Source organism: Sceloporus occidentalis, unplaced genomic scaffold, assembly GCF_023333645.1.
Source record: "Sceloporus occidentalis isolate IW3139 unplaced genomic scaffold, rSceOcc1.0.p SCAF_3, whole genome shotgun sequence".
NCBI classification, from domain to species: Eukaryota; Metazoa; Chordata; class Lepidosauria; order Squamata; family Phrynosomatidae; genus Sceloporus; species Sceloporus occidentalis.
In genome coordinates, this window is record NW_028316983.1 from 171,294,167 (window position 1) to 171,310,509 (window position 16,343).

Sequence of the window (16,343 nt, forward strand, 5' to 3'; positions counted from 1 at the left end):
TATGGTCAATGTCTGGCAGATGTTGACCACAGAGTTGCACTGGAGAACTTATGAGTTTATCCCACAGAGGCAAACTGCCCAAATCCAGTGCAAAAACGGGATTTAAAACCCAAGAAAAAAACCCACAAAAGCGGGTTGTTTTTCAAAAACATCAGGGTTAATTAACATTAATGTGACATTAATCCGGACAGAAAGTCAACAAAACGTGCCGCTTTTTTACTTTGGGAATTTCAGAAAGTAAAAAGCAATGCATTTTATCAACTTTCTGTCTGGGTTAATGTCACTTTAATGCATATTAACCCCAATGTTGTCTGACTTTTTTCCACCTTCTGTCCAGTTTAATGTCAGATATGGTCTGAAAATCAATCCACTTTCGTGTTTTTTTTTCCATTTTAAATTCTGTTTTTGCTTGGGATCCTGCCTGTGTGATAAACTCCCTAGAGATTCCTAGAGAGGTGTTCTTTCAGGTAAAAAGATAATGTTTTTGTTATTTGTGTTTTTTTCCACATTCATGGGTATCCTATGCCCCTAATACCAGCAAATGTGGAGGCATGTATATGACAACTTTTCTTTGGGAATTGTGTTGTTTGTTACAATTGTGGAGTTAAACTGTATTATTTCTACAATGTAGATGCACCACAGTTGACCTTAGTCGTAAGTTAAAAGGCAATTAAAATACCAAATATATGACAACTTTTGTCTGGGAATTTTGTTATTAGATTTTATTGGGATGTGGTGGCTTAGTGGTTAAGAGGCCAATTTTGATGACTGGATGATTGAAAGGTTGGCAGTTTGAGGCCCAAGTGCTGCATGATGGGGTGAGCTCCTGTCACTAGTCCCAGCTTCTGCTAACCTAGATGTTTGAAAGCATGCAAATACAAGTAGATAAATAAGTACCACTTCAGTGGGAAGGAAACAGCATTTGGTGCAGTCATGCTGGCCACATGACCACCGGATTTGTCTTCCGACAATGCTGGCTATTTGGCTTGGTAACAAAGATGAGCACCGCCACCTACAGTCGGTTATGACTAGACATTCATGTCAAGGGACTACCTTTACCTTTACTTTTATTACATTTTATATCTCTCCTCTAAAAATATCAGGACAGTTTCCAGCTTCCTATTAATCCTGTGAGGTAGATTAAGCAGTAAAATATGTTACCGGCCCAAGGTCAACCTACCATGAGGCTGATGAGTGACGGATTTGAATGCAGACCTCCATGGTTTTGGCTAAGCTGAAATAGTGTGTCCAAGGAAAAGCAGTGAAGTGGAAGTGACATGCTTGAAGGCAGCAAAAGATGAGATAGCAAAGAATGACACCAAACTTTTTTTTCCTGCTACACTTTTCCAACCACAATCAGGTCACTAGTGTTCTGTTCATTTTGTCCCCATTTATGTGGTTAAGAAATGTAAACTGGACTGTCCCAAGACTAAAGAAGAGCATAAAAAGAACCTTGCTAAATTAAATCACTGGACCACCTACTCCAGCATCTCTTCTTTTGCAGTGACACTAGTCAAGGTAAGCCATTTGTTCTGAAGTACAAACCACACTCCTTGAGAGAGAGAGAGAAAACATTTTAAGCTTTTATAAAAACAAATGAAAGACACACAAAGCAGAATAATTAACAGACTTTCTTTTACAAACAAAACTTTTCTATCCATACAGGCATTTGATGAGTGATTATATAAGGCCCATTTTATGAAGTGTGCTAGATATTGCTAATTGTTGTGTGTCTGTCTGAGTGTGTGTGTTTAATTATGTATGGAGAATGGAGTTGGCTTCGAGAAACTCAAGACAGCGAGAATAAACGACCCATTCCAAAACCTTAGAAAGAAAAGGGAGAAGAGAAATTGGACAATAGTTGGACAAAGAAGAGGGGTCAAGAGAAGATTTTTTCAGGATCGGGGAAACGAGAGCATGCTTAAAGTCCGAAGGAAAGGAGCCCGTAGAAAGAGAGAGATTAAAGATAGAAGCGAAGGGAGGAAGGAAGGGCTATAGAGATTAGGAGACGAGAGGGAATTGGATCAAGAGAACAGGTTGCAGGTTTGGAAGAGTACAGCAGCGTAGAGTTCGTCCAAAGAAACAGGAGGAAACACAGAGAATTTATTAGTTGAAGGTGCCAGAAGATTAGTGCGAGAAGACAAGATTTTTAAATGGTTACAAGCTGATTTGAGTCCCAGTCTGGGAAGAAGATGGGACAGAAATAAACAGCAGTGGCAGAGCCCACTCAAAATATTTTGTTAGCTGTGGCAAAGCAACAAATGTCACCATTCAACTACCCAACAGTTGTCACATATAGGAGGCCTCTTCAAGCAAAAGGAAGAAGAAGTCCCAAGATAAGAGGCTTCAGAAGGCGCCAGAAACAGCTGGCAGTCCTGTCTTGGCACTTGCAGTCCCTTGTCAGCAGCAGCTGCAGATCAGGAAAAGAATACATTGGCACTTCACCTGCAGAGTGTCATAAGTTAAAATGCCAGAAGCAAAGGGTCTGAAATGCCCTGCTCCACTTTGAAAAGAGGACACTAAGCTAATGAGACCAGCTGGGCTGGTTTACTTCTGCTTATAAATTAGCTCAACTCACCCACCTGTTCCATTGCTGCAGACAAACAGCCTTAACACTTCCTTGTGACCTTATCTGACTTATCTGAATGTCAACTAATTTTCTGGCAACTCTCTTCTTGGCTTTGGACTGTGCCCAGGACTGGCTTTTCCTGTATGAACCTTGGACTGCATGGATCACGCTTCTGCTTCCACTTGTAACCCTGTATAATCCCTGGGACTCTCTTACTTTCTCCTTATTAGTTTCTGCTGATAGTAGGAGCATTAATCTGTATGCTTGCCAGTCTTAAATGAAGAGAGCAGTGGCAGCTGGTGGATTCTCTGTTATTGGGGTGGTGAATCCTCTCTGGGTTTCAATCTGAACTTTAGAGGAACTATTCAAGGGGCTGAGTTCTTAAGGGGATACTTAACATTCAGCACATTACATAGCTTACAGGCTAAAACTTAAGAGTAGATTCTCAACCAACATGGAAGCCATCATTTGTCATTGCCATCCAGCAAAGTTAAGATGCACAGAATACAAAGAAGACAATATTTGGCGCACAAAGTAGAAAATGCCATAATCATTTCTCTCCAACACTGCTGGTAAACATATAACAACAACAACAACAACAACAACAACAATTTTTATTTCTATCTTCCCACCTATCCCCCATGGATCGAAGCGGGTTCACAACAAGGTTAAAATCACAAAGTTAAAATTACAACAACATTAAAACCACAATAAAATAAAAACATGAAACCTAAAAAACATCAAATCTAAAAACAATAGCATCCATCAATCAAGGGGTCAGCTGGACTCGTTCCATACTAATGATCTCCATAGGAGGTCAGAAGGATAAGCACGGCGAAAGAGTTCTGTCTTTACCGCCTTCTTAAAGATTTCTAGAGATGTAATAAGGTGAGTCTCTTCTGAGAGTCTATTCCAAAGTCTGGGGGCCGCTATACTAAATGCCTTCAGGGAAGTAGAAACATGTTTGGATGATGGTATTTCCAACAAATTCTTCCCACTTGTTCTAAGAGTGCGGGGTGGATTATATAGGGAGATGCGTTCCTGTAAGTAACCCAGACCCAAGCCATGTAGGGCTTTAAAGATAATGACCAACACCTTGTACTGTGCCCGGAAGCCAATTGGGAGCCAGTTTAGATCTTTCAAGATAGGTGTTATATGGTCAAATCTCGAAGAGTTAGTGACCAGCCTGGCTGCTGCGTTTTACAATAATTGAAGCTTCCGAACTTGATACAAGGGTAGTCCCATGTAGAGTGCATTGCAGAAATTGAGACAAGAGATTACCAGAGCGTGTACTACAGCTTCAAGGTCCTTTTGGTCGAGGTAGGGTCGCAGTTGGCGTATCAACCGAAGTTGGTACCAAGCACTTCTGGCCGTCACATCCACTTGAGACGACAAACGTAAAGACGGATCCAGAAGTACTCCCAAACTGCGAACTTCATCCTTCAAGGGAAGTGTGATCCCATCAAGGAATGGTGGACAAATTTCCCTCCCCAGACCTAAGGAACCTATGGCAAGTACAGTGGTACCTCGGGATACGAAATACCCAGGTTACGAAATTTTCAGGATACGAAAAAAAATAATTTAAAAAAAATTTTCCGGGTTAAGAAAGTTTTTTCGGGTTACGAAAAAACTTTTGGTGCTTTTCGGCGCGATTTCACACGGAATCGCGGCTTTTCCCCATTAGCGCCTATGGGGATTCGGCTTGCGAAAGCCTTTCGGGTTACGAAATTGACAGCGGAACGAATTAATTTCGTAACCCGAGGCACCACTGTACCTCCGTTTTCTCTGGATTCAGCTTGAGTTTGTTTTTCCTCATCCAGCCCGTTACTGACTCAAGGCAGAGATTCAGAGGGGAGAAGTCATCCTTAGTCACTGTAGCAGTCGGGGGCATAGAGAAGCATATTTGGGTGTCATCAGCATACTGATAACCCTGCGCCCCATGTCTCCGGATGATCTCTCCCAGCTGTTTCATGTAAATGTTAAATAGCATGGGGGACAGAATTGAATCATGCTTTTTGAGGCAATCACTTCACGTTGACTAATTGTAGGGCCAGCATTGCACAGTAGCCAAACAGATGTGTGTGCGTGTCACAGCAATATATGATGAAGGTAACAATTCTTTCCTGTCTTCACAGAAACAGGCATATGTAAGCCCAGGATGACAGAAATTAGTTTGGGATCTACTGGGTTGATATTGTGATTTGCAGAAGATTAGCAAAGTTTCTGACTTTTAATTGCCTGACAATAGCAACAGCTAAAAAGCCTACTGTCCCCCAACAAAAAAAGTCACTAAAGAGAACTTGGGGAAAAAATAAGGTGATTTTTTAAAACATGGCTAAAAGCTATATGGACTGGTACTGATCAGTAATTCCTGAACTAAGCATATTCTCAGGGGTAACCTGTTGTTTAACTCTTACCTCTCTTCATATGTATGTGCAAAGAGATGGGTGTGCTGCGGCCTGTGGGCCACCAGCCAATAAAAGATGCAGCCCTTAGCTATGTGTATGTGCTCCTGTAGTCAAAGCATGTAATTCTGAAATGGCAGGCAGGAATACTTTTTTGTTGTTGATGACACTTGTGTAGCAAACCTCTGTTGGGTCCCAAATTATGATGAAGTCACTTATTTGCATACTTTGAAGCAAATTTATTACATAAGCAATCATTCAACAGTAAAGAGTTTCACAATTATTATTCCAATAAATGAGTGAACATTTTTTGATATTTAAGTGTGCAAAATTGTATCAAAGAACATACCTGGTATATTATGTTAATAAATTAATATATACAATTACCATTGTTTTTTTACCTTTAGTCCAGAAGTAATAGTGCTGCAAGTACAGATATACCTTAGCTAATGAAATACATGTATTCCTAAGCATTACCTATTATTAGAAAAATTGATCATCAGAGAAGATCAATTCTGTTTTCGCATATAAATATATTCTTAGCTAAGAAAAAGTCCCATTCTTTCCCAGTAAGCTTTATTGCATTGTGCACTGCAGACATAGTGATGCAACCCAGTCTTGAACATCTGCATTTCTCTAGCCCTTCTACATCTCCCAGTGCTGATGCAGCTAAAAAACTTCTAGGTACAAAGGGGACAAGGAAGAAAAGGGGGCTGGCCATGTATAAAAAAAACTTTGTAAAATGGAGCTTCTTTTTCAGAGGCTAATTAAGGTATGCCTACACATATGAGGTCTAGACTGAAAAGCTGTGAAAATCAATATCCTTATTACATGAAATAAAATAATTTTGTATTATGTATGATGACTTCCAGCATACTTAGCCAGGAAACACTTCATTGGGCATTGGGAGACCATTAAGAGCTGCCAGTATATTTGCTACTGCTTCCTCTGTTATCATAAAGGCGGTTTTTGATGTTCTGGCACCAAGATGAGGAGTTACGATAACATTATTTAATTGTAACAGTGGATGATCTCTGAAATAAAGGGGAAACAAAAAGATAAAATTAGGTAGTGAGCATCACCCAAATAAATGAAGGGGGGGGGGGGAATACTCATAGCTATTTAAAGAATTCCAGCTAAAGTATGAGAGCAATTAGTTACAAGTAGTGTAGCTACTTGTAATAAGTTATATTTTTGTTTCTGGTCCTGAGGATTAAATAAAGTTACATTCTAAAAGCAACACAATGCCCTACAAAAGTATTCACTTCCCTTTGACTTTCTCCATTTTGTTGTCTTACAATTTGGAACTGAAATGGATTTACTTGATGTATGGAAAATACACAACACTGTGAAGGTGCATAAATATTATATAAACAAAAACAAATTGGCAAAACAAACTGCATAGTGCCAAGTATCTTATATTATTGTGTGTCTTCAAATCATTTCTGGCTCATGGCCACCTTAAGCCAAACCTAACATGGGGTTTTCCCTGCAAGTTTTTCAGAGGGGTGTCTCTGCCATCCTCTGAGGCCAAGAGAGTGTGACTTGCCCAAGATCACCCAATGGGTCTCCGTGGCGAAGATAGGAGTCAAACCCTGGTCTCCCAGTGTCCTAATCCAACACTCAAACCACTACACCACACCGGCTCTCAGTATCTTGTATACCAATCGCCTCTTTTCACTTGCTGCCCCTCACTCCTGGAACCTTCTTCCCCCGCTTCTTTAACCAGCTTCAAAATGGAGTTGAAGACCATTCTGTTCAGGGCAGCATTCCCAGGCATTGCATAATTGTCACTTGCTATTTGATGTTCTTTTCTTGCCTGTTTTATTGAATCATTTCCTGTATTGCTATGTATTTTATATGTATTATCCTACTAGAGATGCCCCCTCCCCACCACCACTCCCTTTGTGTCGTGTCTTTTTAGATTGTAAGCCTGAGGGCAGGGAACTGTCCAATTAAAAAGATTGTACTGTATGTACAGCGCTGTGTAAATTTATAGCGCTTTATAAATAAAGGTGGTTAATAATAATAATAATAATAATAATAATAATAATAATAATAATAACCAATCCATTTTTATGTCTATGTAGTCATTTCCTTTGCAAAATGTTTGCTCCCATCACACAGATGTCAATACATGTATATGTGAAGCATATTTTAACAACTGTGTGTTCGAGTCCTTGGAATGTGGAGGGAACAGCCTCACTCTGCTGAGTTTATTTACAGCGGATGCAAGAAAATGCTAATAATTGCAACAGAATAGGGGAGATGTAGGAATGAACTTTCAGTTTTTCTGCAGATTTTAAAAGGTGTTTGTGGACATTTTAAAAAAATTAACATAAATCAACAACTGTTTACCTGGGCAGTGGTTCAGGATAAGTAACATCCATGGCTGCACCCTTGATGTCACCAGTTTGAAGGGCTTCCACAAGCATATCTTGATCTATAACGGGACCTGTGTGAAAATGGCAGACTATGTCCTTGTGGATTTACAGATAAAGTGTGACAAGTATGTATATTTAACCAGAGCTTGAAAATGTTACTTTTTGACTACAACTCCCAGAATTCTCCAGCCTAGCATGACCACTGGCCATGCTGACTGGAGGATTCTAGGGGCTGTTGTTTATAAAGGCCTGTTACAGACTGCCAAAATAAAGCTGCTTCGGGTCTCTTTGGAGGTATGCTATTTAAATGATGCATGCGTCCTAAGAGTCCAGAAGCCACACCAAAGCCACACTCCAGTCCTTAGGGCTGGAGTGTGGCTTTGGTGCGACTTCTGGACTCTTAGGACGCATGCATCATTGAAACACCATACCTCCACTGTGACTCGAAGCAGCTTTATTTTGGCAGTCTGTAACAGGCCAAAATACCTTTTCTAAGCTCTGCATTTAACACATTTATTACTCTCCACCTCCAGTTATTTGTTCTGACACACAATGGGTTTATTAATATATTTCTTTGTCAACCAACAGCTGAGCCCCTCTGAGCAATTTATAAAACAAAGCTTAAAGCCCTGAAATACAAGAATACAAAATCCTTAAATTTTTCAAAAGAGAGGAAAAAATGCAAACAAAACAAGCAATATTATTTCTGTAGTCATTAAAAGTATTTATTAATCACTTTCCTGCCTGTCAGCTCTCCCAACAGGATGAGAATTTAACAAGCACTATCAGTTAGAAGTCTTAATTCTTTGAAAGTTAAGGAGTTAGCAGCAGTTCAAAGACATTCTTTAATGCCGCTCTTTATGTCCTACCTCTAGATATATTTATGAGAGTAGCTGTGCGTTTCATTAGCTTCAGCTCCTTCTTCCCAATTAGTCTGTATGTCTGAGGTGTTAGATTTACAGCTACCATGACAAAGTCAGATTCCTGCAGCAAATCTTCTATTTTGGGACAATAGCAGGCACCCACAAGAAGTTCTTCTTCTTCTTTCCTGATAGAAACACAACAGTGGTGCCAGATTCGACAGATTATGCTGGAGGCAGCCACACATATGGACACATACTGTACCCATTCCTTCTATAACAGAGTGGAAAACAGTAACCCTCTATGACAGGGGTAGGCAACCTTTTTGAGCCGGGGGCCGGGTTGCTCTCCCTCAGACAACTGGGGGGGGGCGAAGCCAAAAAATAAATAATTAAATAAATTTTTTAAAAAATTAAATAAATAAATAAACCGGGACAAATGTAGGACAACATTTTCAAATTGTGGACACTTTTTTTAAAAAAGTGGAGGGCATGCAAAAAAATTTGCTGATTTTTTAAAAAATGTTAATATAAATGCATGTTTCTGAAGCATCTATAGACAATTGCCCCCCTTGTCCCTGCGCACGAGAGGCCAAAGGCCCCGGCGGCAATCGGCGGCAGGACCGGGCTGGGGCCGGTCCCAAGGCCTCGCCGGGCCGCATCTGGCCCGCGGGCCGCAGGCTGCCCACCCCTGCTCTATGACATAGTTATTATTTGAGATAATGGCCTCTATTTAAAAGATTCTAAAAGGAGTGATCTTGCAAAAAACAACAACAACAAAGATAGCAAAAGCTGCAGCAGCTGAGATCATGTGGGAAAAGCTACATCCAGAGCAATTGAGAGACCAGAGCAGCAGTTTGCCAGAGAAGAAGCAAACACTGCCAAAGGAACAAATGGTGACACAGAGTTTGGCATGTAGTTTTAATGGAAAAGGTAATATTCACTGTCAAATCAATAAGAGAAAACAGGTTAGATGACAAATTTTGGGTAAGATGGTACCCATTTACTCGGGTGCGTTACAGACCGCCCCTTTGGGGCCGCCTGTAGGCGCGCCTTTCCCCGGTGTATCGGGGCCTCAGTGGCCAGAACAGCAGCCGCTGAGGCCCCGATCCGCCGCTTTCCGGGCCACGGGGAAGCGGCAAAAGGCCGCTTCCCCACAGCCTGGAAAGGGGTGTCCTTGGGGCTTCAAGCCCCAAGGACACCCCGTGGTGGCGGGAAGGAGGAGAAAGGGGCCACTTGGCCCCTTTCTCCCTTGCGTAGCTGGGCGCAGCCGTTTGAAGGCTGCACCCAGTGACGCAAACCAGGAAGGAGCTCTGTTTTGGAGCTCCTTCCTGCTCTGCGGAAAGGGCGCGTTAAGTGCCCTTGTGCGGAGCGATGGCGTCACGTCCGCGCTGCCTCGTTTGGAGGCGGCGCGTTTGTGACGCCATCATGGTGATGGCCGTGTGGAACGGCCGCCACCTTTTTCTGCACGCAGAGCGTGTACTAGGGTTAGGGGGGTGCGGAAGCACCGCCCCTTCCTAACCTTAGTACGCGCTCTGCGCGTACTTTAACGGCGGTCTGTAACCCGCCATAGTAATGTAAATGCAAATACAGAAATAACAGAACCACAAAGCCAAGTTACTTATCTTTGACAGGATATCTTTTTAAATAGATTTATCTGTAATGATAATGGGATCTGGAGAAGAAATAAGATTTGAAAAAGAAAAGGGTTGGTAAACCATAATGAACTCTATACTGGATATACAGTGGTAATGCCACACTATTTCTGTTATTATTTATTATTATTATTAACCTTTATTTATGAAGCGCTGTAAATTTACACAGCGCTGTACATGCAATCCTTTTAGTTAGACGGTTCCCTGCCCTCAGGCTTACAATCTAAAAAGACATGACACAGAAGGAGAAGGGAGTGGTGGAGGGAAAGGGTAAGAGGTCCAGCAGTTCCTCTCAACCTCCGAGGCCTGGACCAAGGCAGATGGACTGAAGGGAGGGCTTGGCTTCAAAATGGAAGGTTAATCATTATCCAGGGAAAATACATACTCACAAGTAGGATAATGCATATACAGTACATAGCAATACAGGAAATGGATCGATAAACAGCCAACAACAGAACATCAGATAGTAAGCGACAATTATGCGATGCCTGGGAAGGCTTCTCTGAATAGGATGGTTTTCAACTCCGTTTTGAAGCTGGTTAAAGAAGTGATGGCTCTTGCTTGTGGAGGAAGAAGGTTCCAGGAGTGAGGGGCAGCAAGTGAAAAGGGGCGAATCCGGGATGGGGCAGAGGAAATCCTGGGCTGAGACAGGAACCCTTGACTACCAGAACGGAGGGCCCTGGTGGGAAGGTGAGGAGAAAGAAGGTCTGATAAGTAAGGAGGGGCCAGTCCATGGAGGGCTTTGAATGTCGACAGCAGGAGCTTATACTGAATGCGGAAAGGGAGAGGGAGCCAGTGAAGGGATGCCAACACAGGAGAGATGTGGTCAGAGCGGTGGGTGGAAGTGATAATGCGTGCAGCTGAATGCTGGACAGAGATTAAAGGATGGAGGTGAGAAAAAGGAAGCCCAGCCAGGAGGACATTACAGTAATCAAGTCGTGAGATCACTAGGGCATGGACCAGGATCTTGGCAGTAGAGGCGGAGAGATATGGTCGGATTTTGGCAATATTGTACAAAAAGAATCTACAAGCCTTGGCTGTGGTCTGGATCTGAGGGATACACGACAGAGAAGAGTCAAAGATAAAACCAAGACTGCGGGCTTGCTGGACTGGTTGAATGGAAATGTTGTCCACAGAGACAGAAAAGGAGTGTTGAAGGGTGGGCTTAGGAGGAAAGACAAGAAGCTCCGTCTTGGACATGTTGAGCTTCAAACGCCGATGGCGCATCCACTGTGAGACAGCTGTAAGGCAAGATGAGACTTGCTGTTCAAGCCTTGGAGAAAGGTCAGGGGCAGAAAGATACAGCTGGGTGTCATCGGCATACAGATGGTAGGAAAAGCCAAAAGAGCTGATGAGTTTTCCTAAGGACAGTGTGTAGAGAGAAAACAGAAGGGGACCCAGAACAGAGCCCTGGGGAACTCCAACAGATAAGGGAACAGGAGAAGAAGTCAGACCCCCTGCAACTACAGTGCTACCTCGGGTTACGAATTTAATTCGTTCCGCGGCGCCGTTCGTAACCCGATACATTTCGCAACCCGAAAAGCCGCTGGAAAGCCGCTAGCCGCGGTTTGAATTTCGCGCCGAAACGCGCCGAAAAGATTTTCGTAACCCGAAAAATCCTTCGTAACCTGGAACAGTTTTTTTAAATCTAACTTTTTCGTACCCCGGAAATTTCGTAACGCGGTGAATTCGTATCCCGGGGTACCACTGTACTGCAAAAGATCTGCCAGACAAGTAAGATCTAAACCAGTCGAGAACAGAGTCTGAGAACCCAAGGTCAGAGAGTATGTCAATTAGGAGACAGTGATCAACAGTGTCAAAGGCTGCAGACAAATCGAGAAGAATGAGAACTGTTTTTTGTTGTTGCTTGATTTGTTTTTTGTCTACCGTAGTCTATTGTTGTTATTGTTTATAAATTAGTATAAAATGAAATAAAAATAATTAATAACTAACCAAATATCTTTGGTTCATTCCCATGCAAACAAATAGAAAGGAGAACCTACAGGGATATGCTAAAATGGTGGCAAGGTTGAACCACCCAAGATCAACACCTTGGCTTCGTTAGTCTGGAGAGAGACAGTGTAACCGGTTTTGTCAACTCTATATTACTTGAAACCTTTTATTTATCATGCTATAAAGGTTATTTCAAATGTATATCAAGACACTTATTTTTACCTTCTGTTCCTGTTGTGATAAAGAATTTTCATCTCAAAAGCTTTGGCTTTTTGAGCAACTTTGTAGCCAATGCTGCCCATTCCAATGATACCCAGAGTAGCCCCAGTGACATCATCTCCTAGCCAGTTACTACAGAAATATTTAGTATCAGGGGAAACAGCAATCTGACAACCTAAGCAATAAAGAAATAAAGGATTAGGAAAAGCATAGTTAAATAAAAACAGAATTCTGGAAAAATATCAGAACAGTTGTTCTGCACATTTTGGTACAGACTGTATAAAGCCATGACTGCATTCAAACACTTCAGTGCCAGAATTGTGGAGAATCATGGCTCACCACGAACAAGTGGAATGCCAGTGTATACAGCCCATTTAAACTCATTTCGTTGCTAGGGTTAGTGAAAATAGTGAAATTCTCCAGGAACTGAAAACTTTACAATATTATAAAAACCGAGGCGCCTATCTTATTTCAACCACCCACTTGCACTCCACAATACAGAATCACAAACCAGGGCTTGTTCTTAGGCTTGGTTTACAGTTCCTGGCTTGTTTGACATGTATAAGCTAGAAGTCCTCCGTTAGATAACTTGGTGGGACTTCAATTCTTGATTAATTTAGTCGATTCTGTTTGCAGGGAGAACCAAGCGGGAGCAAAATCACATTTTATTGCTTTCTTTTCCCTTCCCTGCCCCTTCTTCCTTTTGTGTCATGCCTTTTTATGGCTGTAACCCAGGGGCAGAGGTGGTGTTGCTTTTATGTAAGCCATTCTGAAAACTTTTTCTTGGAAAAGAAAGTTGGGCAGGCTTAAAAAAAATTATATTTTTCTCTAGATTTATTCCCTTTCCATGACATAGATCTCCCTGCACAAACCTAAGAAACAATAAGGCAATATACAAATGTGTTATCATCTCTTTGATACAACTGGAATAGCTGTCTTCCTCAGCCAATATTTCCTTTCTAAACATTTTAAATTTGTCTTTCATTGTATCAGACCTCATGTTCCATAAAACCTCAGTAAATGCTAGGAACACTACAGTATACAAAATATTGGTGGAACACATTTATTGTATTAAAAACAATCTGTATCACAGCCTACACTTGCAGAAAGTAGGAGCTTAAAAAAATCCATGGAAGAAAAACTGTAAATCCTTCTACTTACTTGGGTAAGCAAAGAGCATATTTACTGGAATTAAATCCTAAGAATTAAATGCTGTGGGCTTTTCTCAGTTTAAACTGTTAATCCAGAGCAGTTTTGACAACCAGATATATTAGGAGAAGTGGTAGGAGCAAAGTGAAGAACCATGTGATGGTGCTCATTGCTCACAACTTCCAAAATACCTTGTCAAAGTAGTGGGGTCAGAAAGAGTCATGGGGAACATTAACCATGCCACTCTGATAACACGAGACAGGAGAATGCAGCCCTGATTGGAACGTAAATGCTTCACACTACACTTAAGAGTGAAACCTCAAAAGAAAATAATCTGGAATTGACTTAAATTTAAGTAGCACTGCCAGCATTCCTCACCACTGATTCTCCTGGCTTGGACTGATGAGACTTACAATCAAACAGCAGCATCTGGAGGCCTATATGACTTCCACCCTTGCTGTATATCCCACAATGTGTCACCAGGCTTTCCCTCTGTTCAGAAACTTTGTTGTTGTTGTTCTGTACCTTCAAGTTGTGTCTGATTTACGAAGACCCCAAGGCAAACCATACGGGGTTTTTTTTGGGTAAGATTTGCTCAGAGGGATTTGCCATTGCCTTCCTCTGAAGCTGAGAGAATTTGACTTACCCGAGGCCACTCACTGGGTTTCCATGGCTGAGGAGGGATTTGAATCCATCTTAATCCAACAGTCAAACCACTATACCATGCTGGCTGTAATGTTAAAAAAGTAGAAAGTACTCAACACTACGTTTTAACATTATTCTTGTATTCATACCTTTGGATTATCTAGAACGTTTTTGAGATAGAAGTGATACAATGAAAGACCAATAAGTTTTATTTCACATATATAAACGGGAGCCCACTTAAATCTTGAGATGCTTAGCTAATCTTGCATTTGGCAAGATAGCATTAATAAGACAGGGTATTCAGTGTGCTGTAGTGGTCTGAGTGTTGGACCAGGGTTCAAATTCCCCAGTCATGGAAGCCAACTGGGTGACCTTATGCAAGTCACATTTTTCAAGTCTCAGAGGAAGGCAAAAGCAAACCCACTCTGAACCAATCTTGCCAAGAAACCCCTGTTATTGGTGAAGCCTCCAATCCAAATGCCTGCCGTGCTAGCGGCAGAGGCCTCCAACTTAAAGGAGTTCAGATCAGAGAAACCGCAGACTTCAAAGTTGATACTTAGTGCTGTCATAAGTTGGAAACAACTTGAAGACACACAACACAACACACATTCAGGCAAAATAATAGTGGTGAAACACACAGGCCAAATAAAGCGGTTTCAAACCACTTTGGAGGCAGGGTGTTTAAATGATGTACACATCCAAACCAGGTAGAAATGGCATGGAGGCTGCACTCTGGAGCTTAAAAACAGAGCAAAAAGAACCAGGGATATTCTGACTTAGCTGGGAAAATGTGCACTTTCGACCTTGCATATAAATGCCCTGATGCCAGAATGTTCTGAAGGAGTGATTCATCCTAACGCTAACTCTAAAGCTACATATAAACACACTGGTGCAGATGTGCATTAAAAAAGGACAGAGCCACCATACCCAAACAGTCGGGACAGCAATGCAAAAAGGTGAAACTGTGACATCTTCAATGGATATAAGTACAACATATACAAACTAGACAGTCCAAGAGGCGGCATGGGGTGTAGGGAACATATGCGGGGGGGGGGGGTTCTCCATGATTATGTTTTGCCAGTGTTTTACTGAGCACACCAATACCCTGTACTGGTGGAGGATTGCAGATGCAACTGTATGCTTGATCAAAGGGGCGGCCATTCAATGGGACGGCATCTAGGCAGCAGATGATCGCCAGTGGTGTATTTATGCAGTGCTGCACATGGATGGTGGAGAAGAGAGAAAAAAACCCAGTGGCGCAGCTTTATGGTGTGCCATGCGGTTGGGCCATTTGAATTCAGGCCGCCTTGGGAGAGGCTACAGAAAACACAGGTTACAGCCACTTTTTCCTGCCCATCTGTTCTGCCTCAATAGGCAATCACTCCTTGACACAGGACCATTATAGAATGCTTAAATAAGAATAAGGAAACAGAGCCAACAGCCAGCTGATATAATCTAGGTCTGGTATATGACTGAGAAAAAGAACAACAGAATGAGACTGCAGTTTTGTGAATGAGACACAATAAAAAGCTAGATACTGAGCTTATTAGAAAGCTACTTCTGTTTAGAGGTCAGATGCAGAATAGTGGCTTTGATTAGCTGCTGGAGCTTAAGATGTACCCCATACTATTTGATATTCAAATATCAAAATGTCAGTGGGCTTGCAGGATCTCCTTCCAAAGGAAACTGAACCTGTGTAAAACCTAGTACCCCAAAACATCTCACTCTTCAGAACTGTGGTTCAAGTGTAACAATATGAAGAAACAGACATTATTTCAAACATTACCTTCAACTAGTCGTCTTGCAGCTGTAAGCAGAAGGGCCATGCCAATGTCTGCAGTACTGTTGCATACAGCATGAGGAGCATTGGCCATTCTCACTCCATATCCAGAGATCAGTTTCAAATCCAAGTGATCCATACCTACTCCTGAATTTGCAATCACTTTCAAGTTCGGCAGGTTCTCCAAAAGCTCTCTGTCAATGATGGGTTTATGCCACCAAACATAAATAGCTTTGACTTTTGTACTAAAATGTCCTTTGTTTTCTAGGAATTCCTTCATGGTGATAAGGTGGAAGTGCTTCTCCAGAAATGGTAGGTGTGTCTCTAAGACACCAAGAACTCCATCTACTTCATTTACTAACAACACAGGCAGTTCTGGTCCTTCCATGCTCTGTAAAAGAATAAAAATCCAAATATTAGAAAGGGTTAATGAACTACACAAAAAACACAGAATATTGTTACTTCATTATGATCAACCAATGCCCACACTCCCTCAAAAAAATATACAACAATTGGTACTGCAAAGACATAGTTTTTTCTTGTCAATCAGATAACCTCATTTACTATCACTCACGTCAATTTCCTATTTCTGTTGGGGGGGGGGGAGGCTTTGAAAATTAACATACATTGATCAATTGAACAAGCTCTGTTGATGAAAAGAATCCCTGAAAATAATCTGTAATGCTTAATGTTGAACTTTGAACACTGGGCTCAATCAAGTTAT

At 41.7% G+C, this 16,343-nt stretch overlaps 1 protein-coding gene across 1 annotated transcript; it reads right to left on the reverse strand.

The window, feature by feature from the left end:
• Positions 1-5,372: 5,372 nt before the first annotated feature.
• Positions 5,373-16,007, reverse strand: LOC149317115 (uncharacterized). The gene is made up of 5 exons (XM_089518828.1): positions 15,626-16,007; positions 12,049-12,220; positions 8,228-8,406; positions 7,333-7,429; positions 5,373-6,008 (listed from the first exon to the last, which is right to left on the reverse strand). Exons 1-5 carry the CDS (start codon positions 16,005-16,007, stop codon positions 5,852-5,854), a joined length of 987 nt encoding a protein of 328 aa, XP_089374954.1. The 3' UTR covers positions 5,373-5,851.
• Between the last annotated feature and the right edge of the window lie 336 nt (positions 16,008-16,343).

What these genes read in the sequence shown, in the direction of transcription:
- LOC149317115 (XM_089518828.1), bottom strand. Translation starts at nt 16,007, where the DNA reads ATGGAAGGACCAGAACTGCCTGTGTTGTTAGTAAATGAAGTAGATGGA. An exon ending in TATCACAACAGGAACAGAAG is followed by an intron (nt 8,407 to 12,048) that starts GTAAAAATAAGT and finishes TGTTTCTATCAG; the next exon opens with GAAAGAAGAAGAAGAACTTC. An exon ending in TATCCTGAACCACTGCCCAG is followed by an intron (nt 6,009 to 7,332) that starts GTAAACAGTTGT and finishes CCTTTATTTCAG; the next exon opens with AGATCATCCACTGTTACAAT.